General features: G+C 43.9%; 2 protein-coding genes and 1 long non-coding RNA gene across 3 annotated transcripts in view; 1 reads left to right on the top strand and 2 right to left on the bottom strand.

The window, feature by feature from the left end:
- The window catches only part of dync2h1 (dynein cytoplasmic 2 heavy chain 1), a 135,490-nt gene extending 126,426 nt beyond the window's left edge, over positions 1-9,064 (bottom strand). Inside the window, exons 1-15 of the mRNA XM_062551939.1 lie at positions 8,921-9,064; positions 8,626-8,770; positions 7,798-8,030; positions 7,371-7,505; positions 7,153-7,266; positions 6,750-6,861; positions 6,353-6,477; positions 5,711-5,886; positions 5,033-5,228; positions 3,920-4,015; positions 3,185-3,349; positions 2,672-2,770; positions 2,199-2,338; positions 1,617-1,845; positions 592-719 (exon numbers count right to left, since the gene is read on the bottom strand). Of these exons, the coding sequence (XP_062407923.1) occupies positions 592-719; positions 1,617-1,845; positions 2,199-2,338; positions 2,672-2,770; positions 3,185-3,349; positions 3,920-4,015; positions 5,033-5,228; positions 5,711-5,886; positions 6,353-6,477; positions 6,750-6,861; positions 7,153-7,266; positions 7,371-7,505; positions 7,798-8,030; positions 8,626-8,770; positions 8,921-9,064 (2,237 nt within the window). The remainder of the gene's footprint in view (positions 1-591; positions 720-1,616; positions 1,846-2,198; positions 2,339-2,671; positions 2,771-3,184; positions 3,350-3,919; positions 4,016-5,032; positions 5,229-5,710; positions 5,887-6,352; positions 6,478-6,749; positions 6,862-7,152; positions 7,267-7,370; positions 7,506-7,797; positions 8,031-8,625; positions 8,771-8,920) is intronic.
- Positions 9,065-9,192: 128 nt separating this feature from the next.
- Positions 9,193-9,900, bottom strand: LOC134099629 (uncharacterized). The gene is made up of 3 exons (XR_009941141.1): positions 9,725-9,900; positions 9,451-9,621; positions 9,193-9,297 (listed from the first exon to the last, which is right to left on the bottom strand). It is a non-coding gene; the product is annotated as an uncharacterized LOC134099629 (long non-coding RNA).
- Positions 9,901-14,161: 4,261 nt separating this feature from the next.
- Positions 14,162-20,060, top strand: LOC134099738 (uncharacterized). Its single transcript, XM_062552724.1, has 6 exons — positions 14,162-14,236; positions 15,624-15,763; positions 16,083-17,067; positions 17,418-17,570; positions 18,047-18,136; positions 18,830-20,060. Exons 3-6 carry the CDS (start codon positions 16,090-16,092, stop codon positions 19,133-19,135), a joined length of 1,527 nt encoding a protein of 508 aa, XP_062408708.1. The 5' UTR covers positions 14,162-14,236; positions 15,624-15,763; positions 16,083-16,089; the 3' UTR covers positions 19,136-20,060.
- Positions 20,061-27,955: the final 7,895 nt, after the last annotated feature.

The following is a 27,955-nucleotide window of genomic DNA, read 5'->3' as shown; positions in this document are numbered from 1 at the left end:
AAACAACATTGCCTGCTGTCAGAGGTGGACATCCCAGGGTCCAGAAAGTAAAAGTCCTGCCATATTATTTTTTCTACCTGTGCACTTAACACAGGTGATATCACTCATTTTCTGATCTGCCTGGCTGCTAATTAGGATTAGCTGGTTTACTAAATGGTTGGATCAAATACTTGGCAGGACTTTCACTTTCCAACCCGGGATGTCCACCTCTGAATGCAGTAGGTGACTCAGGTGCCATATGGACAACTCAAAACTTTGGGGCCCACAAGCGCCAGATTGAGAAACCCTGAACAAGCAGATAACCACAATATAATGCACTATAACATGATATATTATGTTTATTTATATATATTTTGGCTTTGGCTTTGGCAAATCAGGTATAACAATTCTAGAAGTCCTGTGCTCATGAGATTCATTAGGTCCCTTTCCACAGGTGTATAAAATCAAGCACTTAGATTATGAATGCAGAATGGTGCTTGATTAATAACAACTGTATTATATGACTATGTGTGAAATTGACCATTAGCCTCACTGTTGTACACTGAGGTCATTATGTAAGTGTATTCCACACATGAACATGGTTGTGACTACCTTGGCAAGCGCTCGGACTCTTTCCCTTTGGCCTTCAGGGCTTTGAAGTTCCTCTCCCAGTCTTGGACACAATGCAGGTGCTTCACCACCAGGGCCTCCATATCTATCTGACCCAACACCACCCAGTCCTGCAGACAAACCACACACAAACATACACAAACAAACATACACACACACACACACACACGCACACACACACATACACATCAACATCACAGAGGGAAACTGCAGCTGGGCATCAGGGTGCCAGGTCCTCTCCCATAGACCAGGAGGAGTCCATCATGTTTTGTTTCGTTGGGCCACGCTTGTTTCCTGTTTCTGCCAGACTCTAGAGTTGATACTTTATTCATGAGTCGGTGCCTTATGATTCTGCCTGGAAGCAGAAGCTGTGGTCGAGCGCACCCTGATACTGCGTGGGAGACGGAAAGCAGAAGTGTTTTATGTGCGGGGGGACAAGCGGGGGTCTCCCCTGATGAAAAGAAAGTGAGAGACCTATGCGTCACTTCAAACAGTTCGCTGAGTTTGCCTGCAGCCAAAGAGGGAACTCTCGCATGAGGGAGTTTCAGACACACTCATATGCTTTACCCTACAACACAGTCACTGACTAGCAGCACACATGGCAGGTCATTGAAACCATAACTTGACCATTGGGGCGTGTTTTAGTCCCGAGTAGATGCAGTGCTGCCCAATGTCCAGCAGAGTGTAGGCGATAGCAAGGGATCAGACACATTATCACATCCTCTGCATCACAGCTGGCTGCAAAACTGATACCATAATGTCTGTCATTTACGCGTCTCCATTACCGGCAGTGATACCAAAGGTCATGGGCCACTGCTGGTAATACTACGACACAAACTGGTAAAAGGGGAACACAACACAAACGTACACATGTCTAGACAGGAAGCCAGTTAATACTACATAATGCTAGTTGGCCCAGGCACAGATAATAACAGCTACAAGAATTCAGACTGTATGAAAGAGCTTTCTACAGGGGTGAGCGGGCCGCGCGAGATAAGGAGACTGACCGTGAACTTGTCCTGCACTTGGAGCAGGCGGCTGAAGAGGTCCTCGGCCTTGCCGAAGATGGTGAGGAAGCCGCTGGCGTTGCGGTCGATCATGACGCCGAAGATGGGCTCCTCGCCCGCCTCGCTCACGCCCTTGAACTGGTTGGGGATGGAGATGAAGCGCTTCATCTCGCGGAAGTACTTGGCCCGCACCTCCTCAAACGGGGGCCTGAACTGGAGCCGGCCCTGCCTGACACACACACACACACACACACACACACACAGAGAGGGGGACACCGGTTAGGTTAGGACTGGACAGTGAGTGGACAAAAACGTCTTAGTCCAGAAGGCTACAACACCCCTCTTATGTGCTGTGAGGTGTGCTATGACACTTGCATTGTCAAACACTAAAACACACTTTTGGCCAAGTAATGAACTGAAATGAGACACTAAAGAAATAACATTTAATATACTGAAGAAGGTTGTTTGTATCTTTTATCTTTGTTTTGCTGTGCACAACCATGGAATTACCGCAACTTCATAAAAGATGTATGGAGATATATATATATCGCACGCTGTGAGATATCACATAACAGTTCTTACTTGAAGGTGAGATCAATGCAGATCTCGGGCAGGTTCTTGTTGAGGGCCTCCAGGCCCACCTGGTACTGGTGTTCTAAGGCCTTGTAGAGCTGGTGATTCCAGTGCTGACGCCAGGCCTTCATATCACCTGACCTGAAGCCCTGAGGGAGACAAAGGAGGAACCAACGACCCTCAGCACCAACTGGACCTGGGCACTTCATCACACTTTGAACTTTGGGAGAGCCTGACCATCAACAACTGGAGCCAGACATGGGGACAACATGTGCAGCAGCCTGACCAGAGGTTTGGCTTCTGTCATGTGCTCTATACTCTCTCTTTTTCTGTTTACTCAGAGCAACATGGGTTTGGGTAAGGCCATAACTATCCAGCAGGTTTCTGTGCAAAAGTAATGTGCAGGAACTATAGGGAATGACCAAGTCGTCTCTATGGAGAAAAATAAAAACAGCTGCTCTGCCCCCCTGCTCCAGCCAGACCTGGGCCTCCAGAGTGGCGAATCCAGTCCTCAGCTCCTGCAGTCCATCCTTCCAGCGCTGCTGTAGCCTCAGCAGGTCCACATTCATCAGGGTCACCACCTGACGGACAAGCGAAAAGTAACCAGATGATTACCGACTGTCAAAACTGCCATCAAAAAGTTGCTATTGTAGTATGGAAATCCCAAGTTCCCTTTAGTTGTTTTAGTAATGCGAGTTTCATGTTCATCTCAACAAAATATAGCAATTTCATGTTCTCGACTAAAAATAGCACAAAGTTTCCAACTGAATGTTGTGGTGGCAAACAATTACAGTAACAAACGGTTATTACGGTTTGTTTGGGCCCCTTTGGGAGTTATAGGTTCAATGCCTGGCTGCCACCATTGTGCCCTTGGGCAAATTACTTAACCTTGAGTTACTCTGGGGACACTGGTCCTAGTAATAATGGACACAAGTAGTTGCTTTGGATATTAGTGTCAGCCAAATGAATAAGTAAGTAAGTAAGTAAGCAAGAACCTTCTCTGTGAAATCGGTGTGCCACTTTCTCAGCCTGCGGTTTTCTGTAGAGAGCCGTTCGGCTGCCGTCTGCAGCTTCCCGATGTACACTTCCAGCTCTTTAGGATTGTCCCAGGTGATTTGAAGCTTCCCTGCAGATTCCCGGGAATTGGATCTCGGATTTTGCTATTGTGGTAAAAAAAAAAAGAAGATGAACAAAAGGCCTCACAAGCCTGAGCATACACTAGAACCAAACAAAATAACCCAGACAGGCCTTCCACTGTAGATAATTATCTGAACAACAACTAATACTATCAAATCTTATTCCATGTTCATCTACTAGACTGCGGAAGTTCGCCTACAAAAAGGAACCAAAGCTGCCATCTTTGCCCATATAAGGAGATCCTGGTGCTAATTGAAACTAATCTATGGCAAATTGTATTGCAAGTTAGCTCTGGGGTAGCAAAATTGTGACCAAAAGTGTGCCGTCTTAACATCCCAAAGACCACAGTATCCACTAGAAGGCAGAGGGCAAAAGAGCAAAACGTCTGCAATTCCAAATTCCCGCGAGAGTTTAACAGGTGCAATAAGTCAAAATCTCCATGTTATTTTCCCATAGGAAGAATCTCAATATACCAGATCCCCTTATATGGCCAAAGATGGTAGCTTTTTTTGTCGGCGAACTTCAGAGGTCTAGTTAACAACTGAAATGTTTGGGCGTGTTTTTGCATGCCACTCAAATGTGGTGGGCCTCACTTTGATGACTTGCTCAAAGGCAAGGGCATAGCCGAGCATCATGGGCTTCTGGGAGGGGATCATCTGCTGGTCAATGGTGTTATAGAAATGAGCCACCTGGACAAACAGACAGACTATTAGTTCATCACCATTACGCTTCAACCATCAAATCACATCACGTCTGCGGACATCTTTGTCTGAAAGAGAACATCTCCTCTCATAGCACTACTACAGACTATTGCACTCATTGATGCACTTATTACACTCATTGATGCACTTGTTGTGTTTTTTTTTTAAATTTGTTGTTAGAAGTGCTCTTAAAAGCTTAAATGTTTTATCATGTTGTAAGTCGCTTTGGTTAAAAAGTGTCAGTCAAATGTAATGTAATGTAATGTAATGTAATATCAACCACTGAGGCAGTGTACAATCCAAATACTGGGTTGTCATTGACTGTGTATAGTAACACTGGTGTCTAGTAATACTGACAAGAAACTTCCATGAATGACTCATGATCATACACATATGGATTTGACTAGCAAGTGAAAGTACAGTCAAGAACACTTTTTAGTGAATGATTCGTAACACATAGTAAGTTCAGCATTTCACTTTCATTCACAGGTAAAGATATATTCATTGTATGTGTGCATATTTTAAGGCTTGCAGCTATTTTGACATTTCCTAGTTCCTCGTTTCTGTCTCTGTTTACGTCAGGTGCACCTGGTCTTTTGGTGGGAACATCACACTACGACTCTTAAACACGTGTGGTAATTCGATTTCAGTCCAGAGCAGAAAGTAGATGTGAATGAATGAATGAAATGAAATCTCTGAAGATGAGAAAGTGTGCTTTGCCTAGACAGACACTGAGTGAATGAAATGAGTATGTGTTTGTATAAAAATGCATCGGAGAATTTCTTTCCATGAATGGACCTTTTGGTGTCACTTCAATGGAGATTTGAACATCCAGAACTAAAATAATCAGTGATTGGTTCCATAATTACAAGACATATTTCTTTAAAAATAGCATTTGAGTTTTTTTCAAGAGCAACACAAACAATAAGCTTTTTCTACAGAATGCTAGTGTCTACATGTTTCTCTGCCTTTAAGGGGCAGGGAAAAGAACACTGCATGACTTGCCTGCTTGAGAATGATGGCCTGTCTGTAGAACTTGTCTGCGGTGTTGGCGGCCTGCAGGATCTTGGCTGGGATGGGGAAGCCCAGAGCGGTCAGCTGCCGGACCTCTCGCAGCAGTGTGACCAGTCGGTCCGAGTACTGGATCTTCAGCTTCCCGTCCAGGTGGTCCAGCTCCATCACACGGTTACTGGCCTGCAGGCTGTGCACACAGACACTAATTAGCGAGCAACTCATGGAAATAATATACAGGCAAAAAATATCACTTGCAATCTTTTCTGTTGTTGGTTGTCGGGGTAAAAGCTGTCACCATTTGTCACACAGTTGACAAATTGTATGTGACAAAGTTGGTCACCCGCCCAGGGATGTCAAATTCAGCTCAGATTAACATCAACTGATGTGAGTTTAGTCTCAGAGCAACGGTCAACTGGTTAGGTGCCTGCCAGAAGAATCAGGTCATTTGTGCTTATTCAGTGTTTGCTACTGGCCTTTGGAAAAAGGATAGCATACTCATGAAAAAAAAAAAAAATTAATATCTTTGTTTTTGAACATTCCGAAAACCTAGAACCTAACCAAATCAAAATATACTGTAAACATATGAACACAACCAAAATAACTGGATCATCTCTTGAAAATACAATGCAAGACAAAAGTAATTAGGCCTATTCTAACTCATTTGATTACCTAATTCCAGACTTTGGGTCAGAGAGACTGGACAGGATGTCTCTGGACCAGTCCTCAAACTGGTCCTGCTCATAAGTCCGCAGCTGCTCCTGCAGGTCGTCGGAGAAGCGGACGAAGGAGCGGTACCCCGACAGGTCCGAGAGGAGGGCCTCTGAGATCTTAATGCAGTCCTCCACCTGAACCAGAACCACAGCCAGAGAGACACCAACACCATCACTGACTACAAGCACTGCCCTCAGCCATGCATACAGGCTTTAAGATTCACATACGCTTTGGACAAAGGTGTCTGCTAAATAACTATAACCATAACCATAACATACAGTAAGTTGTGAAGAACAATCATCACTGAAATAATCACTGCATTTTTCACATCAGATCAAATCATGCTGCTGTTTTATGGCAACTGTTCCATTCAGTGCCTCCATCACTGATAGATTCTTACAGACGCTCAGTGTAGCATGAGGGGCCAGTTGAGAGAGACTGATGATCATTTGACATTCATCTTTAAAAATCCACTTTTATTTCCGTTCTTGTGAATCTGACCTCCCCACAAATACCTAGGGAGCAGCAGTGGTCATTTCTATTCATTTTGACCATTTCAAAATCACTTGTGAAAGTATCACCATCACTGAGGGAACGTACCTTGAGCACAAGCTGCCGAACCCACACTATGTTGTTCACGACTTCCGGAAGGTTCCTTCCAGCGAGAGGGCCTGACTTCTCCCCTGGAGCACCATGACAACGGCTCTCAAAGTCAGTGCGCAAGCCTGAGGGAAGACACAGCAGTTCACTATTCAAATCCCGTAAGGCTCTCTCCCCTAGTAGAGCATTTGTGTGGAACAACTACACCAGGTTCTCACTGTACCTGGTACTCAGAAGGCCAATGTGGCATTGTAATGCATTGATTCATGCAAGATATTTATTTGAATGTAGTCTTTTATATTACCATAGCATTGTGTTTTCTCAGAAATGTTTTTTTGTTGCAATGTCAATATTACTGCATGCACTTCATAAATACCAGTCATTGATAAATACTCACCTTTGACATAGTCCAGTAGTTTGGCCAGGAGGGTCTCTCTCTCGGACAGCAGCTCTTTACTGATGGCAGGCCTCTTGATGAGCTCTTTGTGCTTCTGGAAGGCCTGAAGTAGCTGAAACGCCCCCAAAAAAACAAGTCATTGATACACAGTGTAACAACATTTCCTCATTTTAAAGTCTCATGTAATTCATTCAGCACAATTCGCAAAACAGTCATCTGACAAGGCATCTCTTTGTGTTCAAAGCACCTGACATATGAACTCCCTCACCTGCATCTGTTACAGAATGCAAATAGTGTTTTACCTTGGCTTTGCATTTACTCTGTTTACAGTTATTTGTGTGCACTTCAGCGACGCTGAAAGCCTCAGGTTACACTGCCTGTGCTGTGAGAGAGAGTGTCGCACCTGTTGGGGACTGTCTTGTACATCACCGAGGCAGGCCTTCAGTTTGCTGGCTATCTCGTGCTCGGCAGGGGCGATGGCCCTCTCAAACTGGGCAACAGCTGCTGTCCACAGGGGCTGCAGGCACAGGAAACAAGTCACGTTTCACACTCCTTTATCACTTTATCATACTAAAGGTGTTCTCATTTCACACAGGTAAACGGGCACGCCAGGTGACACACCTCGGTGTAAGGGTTGTAGTGCAGTGGGTTGAGGCCAGAGAAGGGCTCAAAGACGCGGGAGGCAGACACAGCCTGCTGATTCCCCGCTGGCAAGAGGCGCAGAAGCTTCTCGTGAACTGTTCGGATCATCACCACCTACAGGGTTCAGACCAGATCATGGGTATGTTCATATCAGATCATGGGTGTGTTCATATCAGATCATGGGTATGTTCATATCAGATCATGGGTGTGTCATGAATTGGCTTTTATAGCCCCAGAATGACCTAATGGGCCTAATAAATAACCAGATAACATGAGCACATAGCTCTCTCACATAAAAGGCGTTTCTAACAAACACCGCTGTCTTTTTCCTCTGCTGGACATATTTCCCATATCTAATTACACACCCAACGCGATAATAACACAGTGATTGACAGGTGCCACTCACCTCCTCCAGCCGACGAGCGAGGCAGCTGAGGCTCTGGGGCCGGTGTTTGTCCTCCTTCCAGGGGTGGGGCGAGTAGCGCTTCCACACGTGTCCAGTCAGGTGCTCACAGGCGCTGGCCCACTGCTCACACACGGCCATGCCCGCTCTCACGCTCTCCCTCACGGACAGGAAGGAGTCCTCCCACAGCTTCAGAGAGCTCAGCTTCCTCTGGACGTACCTGCCCAGAGCGCCACCTACGGGTACACACAGAGATATCTACGCACCACGCTACAGGTCCAGTGCATATGATCCAGTAACTCCACCTTAGATGAATGTAGCTCAACCCACAATGGCAAGATGTGTTAGGCACAACTAAATGTTTAGGGGTATGCAACTGCTACTGTGCTTATCTAAGGTCCTGGTTATTCTTCAAAACCTCTGAGCAAGATAACAATATCAAACAATATATAAACAGGGCATTATTAAGAGGGAAATCCGATGTTTACTGGGTTTTTGATATGTTAAGTATGACCATAAGCTAGTCATGGACGAGGGGTGACCCTATCCAGACCCAAATCATTCTGAATTTGAGCCAGTTTTTAGCAATTCTTCCATAGTGCTATCAGGCAGTAGCAACCGTGCATGTCTCATAATCTCTTCCAGTATCTTCGTCGACATAACTCGTCCATGTATGACTCTAGCTTATGGTCATACTTAACATATTTAAAACCCATTTAACACTGGGTTTCCCCTTTAACAGAAGGATTTCCACAAAGTGCAACAGGAATGTAGCCCATGTTGACTCACAAGGCCAGTGATATCACAGGTCAGAATGAAACCTAACTGTACCTATGACATCCATGAGCCTCTGCATGCGAGTCTCAGGGTAAGGCGCATGATCGCCCTGCTTCCAAACGTCATCCACTGTGTCTCGGGTCAGGTCCACCAGCTCCATTGTGTCTGGTAGTGCCACGCTGTCAAGGTTATTGTAGTCCTGTCGCCACAACAAAACAAAAACATTCCACAGAACAAGGAAGTATGTGGTCTGCCAGTAATACAGTTGAAGCCATTATAATATTACAGGTGAGTATGCAAAAAAGGTACCGCATGGTGATGGACCAGAAATGCTTATAGGTTTATATACCTTTTCAATGGGTTTGAAGAGCTCTACGAAATGAGCTGCTCGATCACGGGCGCTCGCCCTCTCTGCTGACTGAGCGACGTCAGCCCAGTATTGGAACTCATCACCAGGGGTCAGGATACCTGTGGCGTAAAGCATGATGACCATATTTGAACTCAGCCAACCCATAAACAGACACTCAGCCAACCCAGCAACCCAACAACAAACAAAGATGAAAATGTCAGGAATTTCCAGCACCTACCCAGAACATCTTCCTCTTTTGTACTCTGTTTCCCAGAGTTCTCTGGGTTCGACTGCCTGACCACAGAGCCCAAGCCTGACTCAAGGTCACTCAGGAGACTTTGAAGTTTGGGATCAAATGATTTGCTCCACTTCTCATCCTTCAAAGAGAGAGAGAGAGAGAGAGAGAGAGAGAGAGAGTTCAATGGAACCTTCTTTATATTCAGAGCTCAGAACGAGTTTCGTCACTTGCTGATGATAATTTACCAGTTTGTGCTTTGTGGTGAACCGCATTTAACCTGGGCTGCACATACCTTGAGAAGCACTGGCGCAAACACCTGTCGCACTGCTTGATACAGTGTGCTGATAGGGGACTCTAACATGGAGGACACAAGCACATTATGGTGCAGGTTTTCCTCCGTGATCACAGAAGGACGTAGCTTGAAGAATACCAGAACTTTCTCGTTGCTGTCACCGGATTCAATCTACAATAGATCAAATGAACATCAGCACATATGACACACACAACATCAGCAACATTCATGTTATGCAAGGCCTGCAGAGAGGACATTGTGTTCATGGACTTACTCTATTTGACAGTTGCAAGTCTTTTCCATTTTTGATTATTGCTAAAACAAACTCATTGCCATCATCTAAGAAATTGTTGAGCTCCCGACCGTCTGACAGATCGGATGAGGGCTTCAATCCAAAGTAGTTCGCAGTTGTAGTGAGGATGAATCTTTTGCGAATGTCCTCTGCGTCGTTAGGCATCTTTCACACCTAATAACAACACAATAAATAAATAGCAAACACGTAATGGTTTCACTCCAACAAAATGTGACTACTGACTGAAGTTAGGATGTAACGTTAGCACCCTATTGAAACATTTCATGTGTCATGCCATAACTAAATGGTAGCAGGTATGAAGCACCGTTATTTGTTTATCTTCACAGTGGTGGTTCTAGCTAGAATTTACTAATAATTTGCTTATACCTAAGTCGTTGTTAATGTGACAGTGCCATATCTAACACAAGTTTAATACATATGAACGAGGCTTCTCAGCAAACACACAACATCATAGGATAAACTTGTTAGGGTGACATTAGCTAGCTGGCTAAGCTAACGTTAGTTCACAACATTTTAGCTACGCGTGTCTGCGATGTGAGTGTACTGAAATATTCATTGCACCTTTCAGATAAAGAGAGGCAACTAAAATGTTTAACTGCATTGTATTATTTCACAGTATATCATCCTAGTAAGTATCCGACTTTAGTAGCGAGCTAAACGTCAGTTATCCCTTTAGCTAACTTGCTAAGTTAGCTTGCAAGTTGTTGTATCCAACGTCACTCACCATGTTATATCGGAGATCTAGCAAAACTTAATCAACACTCTGGTGTGAGGTGTGCACAACGATGGTACGGAAAAACACATTTTACGAAGAGGGGTTCATATCGACAGAATAAAGTTAATAGGGGTTGAGCTCGTTTCTCTACAAGCTGCAGCGTTTGCTCTGAGATTGAAGAAACATTGGCGAAGCTTACGTGGTTACCGTGGACACAACGTACAGTGCGTAGAGTAAGCTACGCTACGCCAGGAAAGAAACGTAGCCTACTACAGGCAAGTCAAGTTGCAGGCAGTGCATTACAGAACGCTGCACTAACTGTGCACAGTGGCCTGTGTGGATTAGTTTGACTATTTTTCTACTACTATGATGAATTTAGGAAGGATTAAATGCTTGAAAACTGATATCGTTTTGAGACTTCAGAGTGACTAATCCAGAGGACTATTGATTGAAAATTAGCCTTCTTAGGTAAATGTAAAATAAATGTAAAATGCAAACCTTGAACATTCAGATTTGAATCAGAATGAAAAAGACTGAGTTTTACATAAACAATACATTATTTGTTTCACATTGCCTTTTATGGGTAAACATCAATTTTTATGTTTATTTTCATCTTGGAAAATGGCCAAACACAATCAGTTGCCTACATATGTGATCTTGGCATGCCATGCCAACAAGCTGTGTCCGATCATGAATAATGAGCATTTTCAGGAGCACATGTGCTCTGTGGGAAAATAGTTTTGATAACTCCTTGCTCAAGGAACAGCTGCAGCATTATGTATCTGGCAAATAGGGGAATTTGTGTATGAGGGATAGAGTTTGTGAGTTGTGTTTATCTGTGTTGCGTGCATGTGTGTGTGTGTGTGTGTGTGTGTGTGTGTGTGTGTGTGTGTGTGTGTGTGTGTGTGTGTGTGTGTGTGTGTGTGTGTGTGTGTGTGTGTGTGTGTGTGTGTGTGTGTGTGTGTGTGAAAAGTCAATAGTATACACATACACAAGCACACACACACACACACATACACACACTCACACACTCACACACACACACACACACACACACACAAGCGCGCACACACACACACACACACACACACACACACACACACACACACACACACACACACACACACACACACACACACAAGCAGGCCAGCTCTCGAGGGTACACACACATATGCAAAACCTCAGAAAGCATGACTGTGGATCTCACTGCGGGATCAAATCACAAATGGGCCATTACGAGATCAATTTGCTATTTGGCTTTTGAAGCTGATCTTGCTGCCGAGCCGCGCTGACCTGATCGGAGCGGAGCACACACAGAGGGAGCCAGCCTGCACCCAGGCAGAAGCCAGGCAGAGCAGCATCGCCCCCCCCCCCCCCCCCAAACAACAGACTCAGTCTCACGGACATGAAACAGACGAGCACTGCAGCAGCGAACCCATTCATTCCGCCGAGGGACTCTCTTTCAACATCTCCGCATTCCTCGTGGCAGGGGGAGCTCCCCGCTCCATCTCAACAGAAATCGGGCCAGAGAATTTTAATGGCAGCCGAGGGAAACAGGAACACGGCCACAGGCTCCTGCGAGGTGGTCCGGCATGGGGAGGTGTGTCTGCTGCCTCGGGGTTTAGTCCGCTCCAGCGGTCGGAGACTCTTTGGCCTTTACTCACACACATCGTCTTCTCATGTCATTCCCTCATCCCAACCCAACCCATTCCATTCCCATCGGTTTGAAAAAAGCCTCCAAAGGCCAGACGTGAGAATAGTTTTTACATGATCCCGTGCTTCTGAAATGAATCATACAAACATAGACACTAATGGGGCCATGTGTTGGTTCTGAACTGCTTGGTGGTGGGGGTGGGGGGGGGGGGGGGGGGGGGGGGGGGGGGGGGGTCAGCAGTATGTTTTTCCACAACCTCATCCTAAGTGCAAAAAATGTCTCAGTTATTGCAGGGTGTTAAATGAGGTGTACAAGGTTTGAATAAATATGAATGCCATCAGTGAAATGAACCGGAAGCTCATTTCATCAATACAGAGTTAACATGCCATCATTCTCTCCAAGCTAAGACACTCATCCATGACACAAAATTCCCACATGACTACTCAGGATGATTAATATTATCATAGAGCATGCAGTGAGTCATATCTGACAAATTACTTTAGGTGTAAGAGTTCAGTGGAACTGAAAGAATATGTTTGTGTATTACATTGTCCTTATAAGAGGTCACAGTCAACAGTCAGACATTTTGGTGGCATGATTAACCTTTTCGTGCAAGCAACGGTTTTTGGATCCTCAAAAACTTAAAGACTTAGTTGTTTGCCTTGTTATCCTTACAGAGACATGATTTGAATATGTATAATGTTATTGATATCATTCTGATCTATTCTATTGTTTACCAATAACTGTTTTTTAGGCCATATGACTTTACTGTTCGTTTCAACGTTAATGTAACATTTATTGATGTAATTTGAATTTGGTTTGAAGAAAAGCGGTTACTATAACAACCATAAACATAACCATAAACATATAAGTTTCACTGGGTCATTGTGCTGTGTGCACATCAATTACTGTCATCATGTGAGCAAAATGCACCTTTCAGCATTCTGAACAAACTCTCAGGTTTAGAATAACCTACATGCTTGTTAGGGGCTTTTAAAAATAATTACACAGGCCATCATGGCTGCTGCCAAGAGCCATGAAACACGCCTCTCGCTCTTCATCCCCTATGTTTCGGAGTCGGCTCCAAAAAGTGCTCGCAAGACTGCAGTGTGAGAGAGAGACAGCTTTACAGCGTGACACATGGTAAATGTCGGAGAGTGCCGTGATTTGAGCCAGCAGTGAAACCGAGCTCTCCCCCTCGGCCCCCTCCAACCCCCTTTCTGATCAGCCCCTTCAGAGTGAAAGAAATTACCCCGAGCGGAGGAAAAGTGAACATTTAGCCATAAACCCTGGCGGCCCACCAGATAGGTCCTGATGAGACGTAATGAGCGTATGTCAGTGGTCGACACAAACAGTCCGCTCAGATGTCAGATGGAAAGAGAGAACGAAAGAGAAATGGAAAGAGAGAGAGAGAGAGAGAGAGAGAGAGAGAGAGAGAGAGAGAGAGAGAGAGAGAGAGAGAGAGAGAGAGAGAGAGAAAGGGAGAGTGTGAGTGAGAGGGAGAGAGGGGGGAACATAGGAAGAGATAAAGGGGTGGTGGAGGACATTAGCCGGTTGTGTTTCCTCCATGGGCTCTTAGCAGAATGAGTCATTTCCTCCATTAATAACTCTTTCACCGGACGCCTGTGGGCCACTGCAGGGGGACGAGAGAGGAAGGGCCCATTGTGTCAACCACAACATGTAAATATATCCCTAGAGGAGCCGTTATATTCAAGTGGGGTTTTACAATCATCTCCAGAGTGGCTGAAAATACAACAGTAGAACACGTTCACACTGTAAAACCCAATTTGCTTGTTTGTTTTCATAACTAACATTTCCTTGTCAATACAACACAGATTTGTGCAAAAAGTCGTTTTAACTTAAAATAATCAATTGAAAACGTCTCAACTACATGGAAGTTCACTCAATGAAAAGCCATGCTATGTTAACAAAAAATGTCAAGTTGAGTGGACTGCCAACTTGTGCGGCATCACGTGTGACACGTTTTGCGTCTTGCGTCATCATTTAGTGTCTTACTGGCGCGCGTTCATTCGGTCGGTGCAGAAGGAAATGGATGGAAATTCGTGGAACAACACCACCATACCCATCATCGTATTTTTGCAAGGTGAGTGTAAATGTTAAATTGCAAGTAAAACTTCACACGTTTTACGTTTTTTACTTGATGAAATTGTCGTCCGTGTTGCTCGTTGAAAACGAAACAGCAAAACGTAGGCTGAAATTCACAGTATAGCTAACAGCGTAGCAGACCGAGTTAGCTGCTCTAGACATTATTCGTCGAACGATTTTGAAAGGAGAAATCATTAAGCCCAGGGCAGGAGACCGTTTATTTAGTTTGCTTGCGGTTAGCTTTCTTTAGGACACGGTTAGCTAGGCCTGAAACATGACGCTCGGTGTACTTCAGAGTGGGATAGCGGGGCTCTTACGGTACGGCCAGATCTTTCCGGCACTTCACTTTGTCGTGTCGCAACCCGCTATTTCCCTATGGGTGACGTCAAGCGACTTTAACGGACCCGCAAAGCATTCCGGGAAGGCAGCGCTGCATTTGAAAACCTGTCGCGCGACAGAAAAGCTGGCCGATCCCCAGCTCTATGCAAATGAGTCCGTTGAACGCGAGCCGTCTGTCCAATGAAAGCACGAGGTAGTAGGTTCGTCGTTGTAGTACAACAGTGCCCGTGAAACTTGGTTCCGTATACAAGTCAAATTCATGTTTAAACGAACTCTTCCACGACCAGCTAGTTGTCCATAAAATAAACGAAACTTGGATTTGGAGAAATACATTGACTGTTGGTGTTTCTGGTGAGGATTTGAGATTGCATTGAGTAGTTTAAATAAAACAATATTTCAAAATGGCTTGCATAGTTTGTGTAGGCTATTAATATTTTCGTATGCTGTTAAATACAGGCCTAAAATGGTGTATATTTGTGAGAAACACTTTAGACAAGTTAAAACGAACTGCTTATGAACTGCTAACTGACAATTCAAACGAAACGCCCACTCACGACAAACGAGGGGAAGACGTGCGACACCTTCCGACACATATGTAGTGCATATGTGTCCACACCGTTATTCGCCATGTGGCACATGCGTTTCAGCCACTTCACACGCTCGGCCCTCAACCGATAGGGTCGCCTGCAGCGTTGAGCAAGTTCACACTTGAGTTCAGTTCGTTCAAAAGAAAATGAACGAATTCACGTTCTTATTTCACCAATTCAGTTTTGAACTAGCTCATGTTCAGTTCATTAACAGTTTCGTTTAGACACCGATGAACTCAGGGAGTGAGTTCAAGTCCTTTAGTTAAAAATATGTTTAAGTTCAGGTCAAAGTTAATAGAATAATGAACTAGTTCATGCTCAACACTGGTCGCCTCCTCCTAGTAGAAAGCATGTGGGTAATATAGTGCTATTTTTCTGTGTCCTGTACGTAGCGATTGTAAACAACAAGGCATTCTTTGCTCTTCAACCTTTCTCTGCTTGGTATCTGGACCACTACAGATGTTTTGAAGTTTGCAGTGCTGAGGATTCCCAACTGGTTGTGGTCGACCCTGCAGAACTGAACCACTACGTCCCCCTGTCAGCCTACATGGTTCAAGGCAGACTCCTGATTTCTCCTAAGGCATTCCTGCTACACTGAGGTAATTCTTTTGGCTTATTTGCAGGATAACACAATGCCTTGTATTGCACTCTCCTACAGCAAAACCCCCATACTTGGTTGATTACTTACCTTTTCCCATCTGCACTAAATCTTTTCCCTGAAAATACCAGATGCAATTGCTTACAACGTGTCACACATTCAGTAGTGAGCTTGTGGATCTGTAATTTACAAAGAATGTTCCCAATATTGGGGTATAGGCCTAATGTGGTTAAATGTCTTACTTGGTTGGGGTTCTATGACATGTGATCATGACTTTGCTTTGTTTATCAGAAAATGTGTATTTGTTTTGTTCTTTGTAGATTCATCATGTTGCTCCGTGTCATCCTAACCGAAGAGGACATTCGGAGGGTCATCATTGAGAACATGCCCGACACGGTTGATGACCTGCACTTGATCCTCAAAAACAAGCTTGGATTGGAAGGAGTTTTGAGGGTACAATTTCAAGATCCAATGTTCAATAATGAGCTTTGCAACTTGAGTAACATGTCAGATCTCCCTAAAGATAAAGTGACTTTGAAAGTGTTCAGTCAGCCTCTTGAAGAGCTCCAATTTCCTACAGAAGAACATTATCATACAGACTCAACTTTGGACACTGCAAGCTTAATCACATCCCCTGAGTCGAGCCCCAGTCGAGTCGAGTCCACCCCAAGTCGTCGTCGCCAGCTGCCTCTGTCATTTCAGATTCCTGCCTTTGCATTTGATACAGAGCTAAGGTTAAGGCAGGGAAATGAAGCCTTCCAGAAGGATGGAACCCTTCTTGATATTTCCAAAGGTATGAAATCAGACATTTTGGAAAAATTAGCAGAAGTGATTTATGCCTTTACCCCCCACGTAGAACCTGAGGAAATTGATATGGTGGCGCAAGCCCTCATCAAAAAACATCCATGTCTGAGGGAACCAGGGTCTGTTGCTGGATGGTACTGTTGGAGGTTTAGTTTAAAATGTAAAATGGGTAACTTCAGACACAAGCTAAAAGAGGCTGGATGTCAAGAGCTCAAGATCAACTCACGGTCATCCAGCACATCTGGGAAAAGAACTTTTAAGAAGGCTAGAAAATCAGAAGTCAACTTCATGCCAAACATCCCGGAAGGAAAAACGAATCATTCCCTTGACGAAGAAAGGACAGCAATGCTCACAGAAATGAAGAAGAGGAAGGTTGATTGGACGAAAATTAAGGCGATGATGACCAGCACATTCTCTTTGCGAAGAAAGGAAATCGTTGAGGACCAGCCACTTGTGACGGTCATCAAAGATAGATGGCCAGCACTGTTCTCTGAACGTCAGGTAAAGTACTTCCCTATTTCAAATGAGTTGAGGAAGATCAGAATAGCTTATTAGGCTATGTAAAATCATTATTATTTTATGTAAAAATCATCATTTTACATCATTGAAAGCAGGAAGTTCTATTCATGGGTTTCATTGAAATCCGTATTTCTCCCATCTCAAGGCAAACTGAGGGAATATTGCATGACCATTCAAAAACATTACTGATTTTCTAAAGATACAAAGCTTAATGCTAATCGGTGAAGTGTCCCTTTAAGCAACAATTGCTAATATCTCTATAAAGAGACTATAAAATGATAAATATCAGTGCTATTGAATCCCTTGTTATTTGCTTATTTTATGCCTACTAGATTGAAGCCGAGTTTGCTCGCCTCACCACTGTTGACCTGAAAGGCTGTTTCTTTGCTGGCCTGGACAAGTATCTGCAGAGGTTTATTGATCTCTACAGAGCCAAGACTGGTGTGGTGGAGCTGAAGAAGCTGTTGACAACACTGGATAGTGATGTAAGTAGGCTTGTGTGATATTTTAAACACTATGTTTTTCTGTTTAAACAAAAGTTATTATAGTAAATATTACTACATGGTGTTGGTTCAGTAACAGGCTTCTCCCAGTTCCTGTCTTTCCAACTCTTTAATAAACAGCAAATGTATTTTCACACGGGTCAATGGTGTCATCCAACCAGAAAAAAAGCGCTTTATAAGTTTCAAATTTATAGTTTTCCAATTTTGTCTGCAGCTTTCTTTATTTCATGATTTATAATTGCACTTGTTTATCCTTGTTTATCCTGTATCTGTGTCTCTCTCTGGTTGGATGAAATTGGTATATTAGGGACATAGAGCTACAGTATTTAACACTTACACACACACACACACACACACACACACACACACACACACACTTTATTTACTGTTAAATACTCTCTTCTGATGCTATCTGATTGAAGCTGTTCCATTGATTGTGTATTGTCAATTGTTTTTAGTGTTCCAACCAATGGAGAAGGACCATCGTGCTGATGGGGCTCCCCCACTACCTCAAAGATGTTGCGTCCAACTTTTACAAGAAAGTTCAGGTATATTTTTTATTTTCTGTCAATGCAGATCATCCCTCCCCATTCTTATGGATTTACCCTTACATGTACATATCCTGTATTTTAGGACCTAAACAGCGGGTTGGGACCAATCAGGACTAAATAGCCCTATAGCGCTAACCGCTCCAACATGTGTATATGTCCATACCAGCATGGCCTCAATGTCATTGTCCAGGCTTCACATAACTTCTGTGGCACATAAATTAACTCAGTAGCCGGCTTCAGGTCGTCGAGCCAAGTGGCCTAACATTTTGGGTGGGCCAGAATTTAGGGGTCTATAGCCCCAAGTAGCACCAGTTAGCACCCGCACCTGAAGTTGCGAAAGGAATTGGCATTGGCAAATAGCTTGGCTTTGGCTCGACCATCTGAAGGGGGCTAATGAAAGCACTGCTCATTTCACACTGGGTGTTGTTTGTTTTGTTTTTTAAATAATTGCCTTTAGAAATAAGTTTTTAAGTACTCAATAGCTCACATTGTGCTTTTTTATTTATTTATTTATTAATATTCAATATCAATATTGTGAAGTGTTGTGAGCTTGCAGGTCAGCTATTTTCACTAGTTTGGGTTCCGGGGAGAATGTTTAGGAACCACTGGTGTCTCATGCTTAATGCCGTTTTGGCCACAACAACAGAATCAATGAAAGTTTATTTTATCACATGTTTGTCCATTTTTTAGGCCACAGATGCTGAGGAGGACATGACGAGAGGAATGACCGTGGGCATCCTCGTGGTGGCAGACGGGAATGATACTTTTAGTTTCGCTGTGGTCATCGAGGAAGAAATCATCCTTCCGTCGCTCAGTGATTTTCCAACAGCTGTGGCACTTCTAATGGGTCTGCTCTACGCATTGAACATTGACTACCCCAAAGATACAAGGTACACATTTGAAGTCATTCAGAAGGTGCTCATGGACATTGGTGGAGGCCATTGCACTGCGTTGGTTCATGGCTTGAGAAACAGACTCTTGAGGAAAACCATGTAAGCTTAAAGCAGAGTTTAAGCTTTGGCCAAATGTGAACAAAATGTGAACTTGATTGAGAAATGGACTCTCTTGTTGTTTTTGTTGTTTTGTTATTTGGGGGACAGAGTAACACAGTAACAGACGGTGTTTGTTAATTTGGGGGACAGCGTAACACACATGGTATGGATTTCTTTGGGGGACAGAGTAACACAGCAACACACACGGTGTGTATTTATTTGGGGGACACAGTAACACACACTGTGTGTTTATTTTGGGGACACGGTAACACACTCGTGTGTATTCATTTTGAAGGACAGTAAAACGCACAGTATGGATTTATTTTGGGGAAGGTAACACACACTGGGGTTTTATCCACAGTGTGTATGTGATCAATCTTGTTGTTTGTGATGCACTTTTTTGATGCACCTTTTTTATTCTTTGGTTAATTGCTCTATTTGTAACTGGCTGCACATTGTTTAATGCCAAAACATTTGTTTAAGAGGTCACCAAAATGGAAAATGTTGCCTTAAATTTCTATTACTTACAATGTAAGATACATTTTAGTATTGGTGATTGCCTAAATAGGATGCATTAAATAACAGATAACACATGAAGTATTATGGTAGTATGAGTATCTGCCCATAGTGAGATGATACAAATGTTCCATTTTGATGACATCATGTGTTGGTACTGTTTTAAAGGAGTAGCTCAGCCTTCTTTTCTATCAATTACACACCTAATGAAGCCTTCAATTCATTTATTTTTATTTTTGTTGCATTCCTAATTGAGACAAAAATGTGAGTCTTCTCTCTTGAATCAAATGATTGGCTCGGTGATACAAAAACAATCTTCATGAATTCAAGCCTTCATGGGGTGTGTAACTGATAGAAAATAAGTATTTGTTCCAAAAAGTAATTGTATTTACTCATGTGTTTCTATTAAAGAAGCTCGAGTTGGATCTCAGTGTTTGGTTTATGAAGCTATATCTTCAATAAAACAAGAAACATATTGGGCAGTATTAATTGTTAAATTGTATTAGATGTGTGGCTTAAAAAAGCTTAAGTAGCTTAAGGCTAAGTTATATCAACTAAAGCTACCAAGTGCTGAAGTTAAATCAACTAAAGGTATCAAGTTATGTCAACTAAGTATATTAAGTGGTGAAGTTATGTCAACTAAAGTTATCAAGTTAGATCAACTAAAGGTATCAAGTGCTGAAGTTAAATCAACTAAAGGTATCAAGTTATATCAACTAAAGCTATCAAGTCATACAAACTAGAATTGAGTTGAGTCAAATAGCAAGATTTATTTGAGTTAACTCCATTGTCTTTGTTGTCTTAACATAAAATTCTTTCGCAGCATGGTTACATAAATATTTAAGTTCAAACAGCAAGTTGGGTTTTACAGTGCAGAAATAGTAAAGGTTTTTTTTTATGCAGAACAAACTTTAAAATTTGATTTTCTTGCCACAGTCATCCCTGTACCACTAGGCGTGGATGACTAAATACTGGCCAAGGTATCACTTCCTCATTTAAAATGTCTGCTCTTTCTTGCTTTGAGATCTAGGGTCCGAAATTAATAATGTGATTTGTCCTTTCATTATTGATATGCAAGACACAGACTATGATTATTACTCACAGAGAGTTAGATAAATCTTTTTTTTTACAAAAAAAAGAAAGCAGAAATGGGCCAAATCAGCCTACACTCTCTGTCCTCTCTTGTTTCAAATAAAGCCCCACTGTCACTTTCCCGTTAAATTCGGCTGCTCAGCTTAAGCCTAACTAAACATTAACCAAAAAAGCAGGAAGGCTTTTTTCCCTTGATGCCCAAATCACCCCCTTTGCATGGCATATTGGGGTTAATCAGGCCCTGAGACGGTGCTCAACGCTTGACGGCCTGTTTGGGATAAACGGTTCCAGTGTAATTGACTTCCTGTCGAAGGCAAGCGAAATTACAGGGCAATATGAGCCTGACTGAGGTCCTTTCACTGATCTGAGGAGACAAGTGTCTGGGTCTGTTTTCTCTCCAACGTAATCCAGTCTGAACGGAGTGTCACAACCAGTGCTAACGTCTGTATTTGTGTCTCTGTGTGTGTGTGTGTGTGTGTGAGAGAGAGAAAGTGCACTAGTCCCTGGGTGTGCACATACAGCGTATATGTTCATACACATTTTGTATTGGTAATTACATTACAGGAGGTCAGAAAAATATCTCTCTAGCTAGTTGTGATTTGACTCCAACGCGAAGGACGTTTTTTGTACCAAATAACTGCTATTATAAGCTATTTCATAATTATGCTAATTCATCAACTGATTGTTCTCAGATGTGGCTCATGTTATGGTTAGGAGCATGTGTGCCAGTATAGATGGTTTTACAAGGACATACAGCATATACTGTAACTATCAAGGGACTATTTGAGTGCAGTTGTATTCTTTACCTTTTAGGATATTCATTTAGAAATTGGTAGCTGAAAAAGAATGTGCTTGTGTGTGCATATATACAGTACAGTATGTGTGTGTGTGTGTGTGTGTGTGTGTGTGTGTGTGTGTGTGTGTGTGTGTGTGTGTGTGTGTGTGTGTGTGTGTGTGTGTGTGTGTGTGTGTGTGTGTGTGTGTGTGTGTGTGTGTGTGTTTGTGTGTGTCTGTGTCTGTATCTGTGTGTCTGTGAGAGAAAAAGAGAGACTGTGTGTCTGCTGTCTCTGTGTGTGCACATACAGTGTGTGTGTATCTCTCTGTGTGTGTGTGTGTGTGTGTGTGTGTGTGTGTGTGTGTGTGTGTGTGTGTGTTTTGCATGAGAGAGCTTCTCTTATCGACTTCCTTTCTGCCATTCCTCCATCTGTGCGTAGCTTCTGTTTCCTTGATTTAAGCTGAGCAGTAAATCTGATGGTGTGTGTAGTGGCATGCAATGGAGGCCCTTTATTACCCCTAGTCACTCTGTCCGGTCGTTCCACAATCTCCATAAAGCTGCAGATAGCCAAGCTCAGTCTTTGCACAAAATACATACTGCATGAAATTGAAATACATACAAAAACTTTATTTCTTATCCATTATACTCACTATAGTCTAGGGATTAGCAAAAATGTTGTACATTTTGTGAATGTCTATGGTTTCAACTTTCAGATTCAGCATGAGAATAACTAGATATACTGTAGTTTCACTAGCTAGACATGATGAGACTTCATGTCATGTCATTATTTTGTAGACTCCAACAGGCTAACTGAAAGCTTTTGACCTAAGTGTGTGTGCTAGACGACTGCACGTGAGACGATGGTCTTTTTGTATGCCACTGGATGGCACTGTTGCATTGAGGGAAAAAAATGTGTCATCGTAGGCCTATAGGCAAAGTTGTATGCGAGGCAAGTGTGTGTGTATGTGTGTGTGTGTGCGCACGCGAGTATGTGTGTGTGTGTGTGTGTGTGTGTGTGTGTGTGTGTGAAGGTATGTGTTATTTAAGCAAGATAAAGTGAGGCAGTGAAAGAGAGAGAGAGGTCATCACTGCTTTATCAGACTTTGCAGTGTGCCGTTTGATAGAAATAAGGAATGCAGCCAAATAACTTTTGAAGAAGGAAAAAAGAAGAAGAAGCTATCCAAACAGGGGCAGTACCCTGACAGTATCTTCTCCTCTGACAGCTCGTTCCATCTCTTGTACATGTACATTATGTGTGCATCATTTGTAATGGAGTCACTCTATGAGCAATGCACTGCAGCCTTTTATTGCTTATCGTAGAGCGAGACCGCAAATGGGTTTACACAATGCGCTATGTAAACACACAGCACCCACACGCACTCTCCGGGAGAAACAAATGTGGTGAGTAATTCTCTCTCGTTTTCAAAACGCCTTTCCAATGGCTATTCAGGGGCTATATCCTAACAAGCTGGGCCACAATCTGCGATTTGATCCAGCCTCAAAGTCCAGCTCTGGTTATGAGCCAGCAGATGTTTTGGGTAGACATATTAACCTCTCCTCTTCTCCGTCTAAGTCTGATTAGCTGTCTAAGCAAAGGTGTGAGCCAGAGGGCCAGACAGTGCAGGCCGGCAGGCAGGCCGGGCGAGCAGCCGCGCGGGGATGAGGAGGGGATATTTGATTCGGAGCGGGGCGGATAGGGTTGCAGTGTTTACCGTAACTGAGTCGGGCCCGGATCCTCTCTGTTTAACACCACTTAACGTTTAAATAAACTTCACACAGTGCGGCCAGCAGCAGACGGCTTCAAGTAGCCTCTCTCCCTCTCTCTCTCTCTCTCTCTCTCTCTCTCTCTCTCTCTATGTCTGTCTTCTGTTACTATTCTTCATTTCCACTCATCCCTTACTCACACTCTCCTTCACTTCTTCTCCCTCACCTCCTCCCTCCCTCCATCCCTGCCCACACTCTCCTTGTCCTGTTGCTCTTTAAGCTTCACTTCTCTCGTTCTCTCCCTCACCTTCTGCCTCCGTCCAATTAATCATTCTGTCCGTGGCTCCCTCTGTCTGTGTTTACACAAAACAGTCCCATCACGCAGATGGGTCCTCGGCACTTTAACCCTTTACCCTCCCAGGCTTTTTTTTTTTTCTACTTAAGCAAGCGGCTCTGAATTCAACGTTCTAAGTTCTCGGTGTACTCAACAGCACAGAAAAAGGAAAGCAAATGACCTAATTCAATATGGCAGTAATTAGAGCAGGAGAGAGAGAGAGTCAAAAGAGCATTTTGGGGCAGGGGAGGGAGATACTATCAGGCACTTAATAGCCAAAGGGGTATCATGGGGGAGAGAGAGAGAGAGAGGGAGAAGAGGAGGGATGATTGTGAGGGTGCACGCGGATTTGGAAACTATGTTCAACTGATAAGCTGAGCAGCAGCAATCCCCAGCCCTGAGGTGAAAAGAGAAAATGGATCCTGCTACAGATGATCCTCTGTGCTGGAGCTCCGACTGGCGAGATCGCAGAGCAGGCGGGAGGAGAGTCGAGAGAGAGGGGCCGCTCAAAGAAGGCATGGACGTACCCAACCTTTACAATCAATAACTACGTTTTTTTTTAAGTGTCATAACTCTAGAAGTCCTTGGAGTTCATACCCAAAGAAGGCATGGACGTGCCCAGCCCTTGTAAACAGTAACAGCATTTTATTTTCAGTGTCAAAACTCCCGTTTTTGAGGAAGTGCAGTTCGTATGTACTCAAAGAAGGCATGGACATACACAACCCTCACCAACAATAACTGCAGTTTTTTGAGTGTCAAAACAGTTTTTGAGGAAGTCTTTGCAGCTCATATATATTCATAGGACATAAAGAAATTGCATGACATTTTTTTAAATTGTGTTGTACTGCATTGTTCTTCAGAAAAACTGCAGTGTTTTTGTCCCATATTTTTCTTAGGGGGTAAAACACAATAACCTTAGAGAATCAGCATTTTTGGTCATGTCCGATGTACAAATGTCCATGGTAATGAATAAGCATGGAAAGTGACACATTACTGTTCTCAAAGAGTTCTCAACTTGTTTTGACTCCAAGTCCTGGAGATGCAGCTTCTCTGAGATGGTGCTGCATGCCCCAATCCAGAGCACCTAATTGGATTATTCCAGTTATGAATGTCAACTCCATTAGCGCATATCTTAGATAACCAAGGCCTCATACAAGGGACTTATTCACAGGGCAACCTTAGCTACATTCTGACCAGTGCATACCTAAGTTGACTTTTTGTGCCTCTCTAAAAATAAACATGAAGAATCAGCAAAAAAAAAAAAAAATTGGATTAATGTTTGCATGACCGAAATCTCTTGGAGTGACATGTGAATGACGGCACATGATATGCTAAAGAGTAGAAGACTTTAAAGGAGCCAAGGAACCACTACAATATGTGATACTTTAAAACTACATGCTTTAACGGTGGGGGGTTCGTTGGGGAAGTCAGAAGTGGCAATCTGCCATAAACTGAAATTTAATGTTGGATGAAAGGGGTCTTGAGCGATCTTGGAAACTTGAGGTGGCTCAAGGAGAAGTTATGCGCCGTTCCGCTTATAAATAGACGTGCTTAAGACGTGACCTTTCCATTCAGAACCTAAATTAATAAACAGGGTCAACTCCAGACACCAACGTGAGAAATGATTAAATGCATGGCTGGCGTAACTTCAACAATTTTCACACAGATAAACTCACCGTTGATAACTGACCAGAGCTAATGAAATGACACATCCCATCACCGATCTCTGCCCAGTAAACCCAAGCGCGCCACGGTAACTGTGGCAGTTCAGAGAGCCATGGAGACATTTTGCTCTGGATTGGGAAGTGACAATCCCACCATCAATTAGCATTGGGTAAAAACAGGCTTTGTTTTATTTTCTCTGAGATCAGAAAGGAGGTTCCTGCTAAGTCACGTGGAACATGTGAGTTCTGTTTGGGAACCCAGTCACCCTTGGCAACCCACTAACAAGCCAGTCAGGGAGTCTCTCTCTCTCTCACTCTCTCTCTCTCTCTCTTTCTCTCTATCACTCACTCACTCACTCACTCTCACTCACTCTCTCTCTCACTTTAAAGACTCAAACAGCTGCCTGCGAGAAACACGCCACAATTCCAGAGTAATTTAAGGGGCTACTTATCCCGCTCATCTGAGGGAGGGGGCACCCGGAGAGGGGGCAGCCAAGGAAATAGCCTGACCTTGTAATTCAAGATGGGGGTTTGAAATCGCAAGGCTGGGCCCGAAAAGCCTCCAGGAGTCTTACTTACCCCCCCACCCCCATACCCCCTAATCTCCCGTGTCCCTTCAGGACCACCCCCCACCTCCACACCAAGCCCCCAGCGCACACACCACCATCTCAACCACCCTACAGCAACTTGAAACCTAAGAGCCGTGAAATCAATCCGGGTGCTAAATTTATGCCCTCTAATGCTAACGTTAGCACTGGTGGTAGGAGTGGTTTGAGCCGTTTGGTGGCGGGGTGTGTGTGTGTGTGTGTGTGTATGGGGGGGGGGGGGGTTGTGGTGCTTGCTTGTTGGTCTTGCTATGCTGCGGCTTGCCTCCAGCTCTGAGAAACCCCCACCACAACGCCCACCCCCACCGCCAACCCCCAAATCTACCCCTAACCATCCCGTCTCAAGCCGAGCAGGTGTGTGGAAGAGGAAACAGAAAGAGGAGGAGGCCAGAGGAAGGAGGGGTGGGGCGCGGGCCGGGGGGGGGGGGCAAGGCTCTGGCAGAGGGTGGAGGAAAGAGAGATGGCAAATGCATGTGCGCCCCATTTAACGCAAAGAAAAGCCATCACTTTGCCCTCATAGTAGCTGGGCAGCTGGTGAAAGAGTGTGTGTGTGTGTGTGTGTGTGTGTGTGTGTGTGTGTGTGTGTGTGTGTGTGTGTGTGTGTGTCTGTCTGTCTGTCTGTGTGTCTGTCTGTCTGTCTGTGTGAAAAGAGTGGGGGGACATGGAGTGTGTTTCACTGTCCCTGCCGATGAGTGGGATGACAGACACCTGAACCAGTAAGAAGGTCAACGTGGGAATGGCTTCTGACTGCGATCTGAAAGACACCGGCTTTGATCTATTTACCTCTCACCTTTCCAAAATAGAAATCTCAGCAATGGACGATGCTGCAAGCGATCCTCTTGTGCCTGTTGCTGTGAATGTGTGTGTGTGTGTGTGAGAGAGAGAGAGAGAGAGAGAGAGAGAGAGAGAGAGTGTGTGTGTGAGAGAGAGAGAGAGAGAGAGAGAGAGAGAGAGAGAGAGTGAGAGTCCACATCAAAAGACTTTACAGGGAACACTTTGGATAGCCTGGGAAGGGTGCGTGTTGGATTCTATGGCATTTTCACTGATTGGCTTACAGCATGTAATAAAACCATCTGTTTCAGATGCTGCGGGACATCAAATCGCTGAAATGTTTATACTTAAATGTCATTTTCCTGCTGACCCCAGTGCAATGATCCAAGGCAGAAACAGAGTGTAAATGAATTAAAGTTATGTCGTTTGAGACCATGGACAGACTCAGCAGCTGAATTGGAGCTGTTTGGGGATGTGATGAAATTGCTATTAAAGTAGTGTTTTGGCTCTCAGGATTTAAATAAAAAAACTAGAAAGAGGAAACTAGTTTTGATTCAGCCAATATCCACCTCCCTACGATGACATGTTTACCACGGATATGAAGCAAGCTGATGAATGTACGCTGAAAGAATCATCATAAAAGGCAATCGGATATGTGAGGCGCGGAGAAAATGGACACCTGCTATATCATCAGTTTTATGGATTCTGTCAGAATAGAGGCGCGGCTCAGCTTGCGTATGTTAAAGGCCCCAGCAGGAAGGAAGCCATGACACTGACCTGGAAGAAGTGGAGAGTGTGGAACATGCCAAGGGTCCTGGTGTCACATGTGTGCTCAGCATCTCCAAGACAGGTGTGAGGCTCAAAATAAAGCTGAGGAAGGAGTGTGTGTGTGTGTGTGTGTGTGTGTGTGTGTGTGTGTGTGTGTGTGTGCACGCTTGTGGGAAGAAGAGGGGAGAGACAGAAAAAGAAAGTGAGAGTTTCACACACACACACACACACACACACACACACACACACACACACATATACACACATACACACAAGCAAGCACACAGATTTCCTTGGTTAATGTCCATAGCAAACCTGAAACTTGTCTACCAAACGTCACTGACGTCTCCCAGAAAGAATGTTCTTTGTTTACACTCTCCGCTAGGCCCAACTATTCTCAGCAGCCATTTTTCACTGTATTCCACTCGCTCTCGAAGCGCACACTGAGACACCTCTCCTTAGCGAGGAAGACCTTATACCACCCTGGCTTTTAAAGACTCAAGGTTGTTTAGACAACTGAATCAGAGCATGAAATTTACAGGACTTTATGAGACACCATAAATCTGTGCAGGGCGTCATGCCAGTCCGTCATTTA

This window comes from Sardina pilchardus, chromosome 13 (assembly GCF_963854185.1).
Source record: "Sardina pilchardus chromosome 13, fSarPil1.1, whole genome shotgun sequence".
NCBI classification, from domain to species: Eukaryota; Metazoa; Chordata; class Actinopteri; order Clupeiformes; family Clupeidae; genus Sardina; species Sardina pilchardus.
This window is presented reverse-complemented; position numbering and strand designations above follow the sequence as displayed.

Bases quoted from the DNA above. Each gene is read 5' to 3' on its own strand.
- LOC134099738 (XM_062552724.1), top strand. From the start codon at position 16,090: ATGTTGCTCCGTGTCATCCTAACCGAAGAGGACATTCGGAGGGTCATC. The intron at 17,068-17,417 runs GTAAAGTACTTC...TATGCCTACTAG, and splicing joins CACTGTTCTCTGAACGTCAG to ATTGAAGCCGAGTTTGCTCG. The intron at 18,137-18,829 runs GTATATTTTTTA...TCCATTTTTTAG, and splicing joins ACTTTTACAAGAAAGTTCAG to GCCACAGATGCTGAGGAGGA.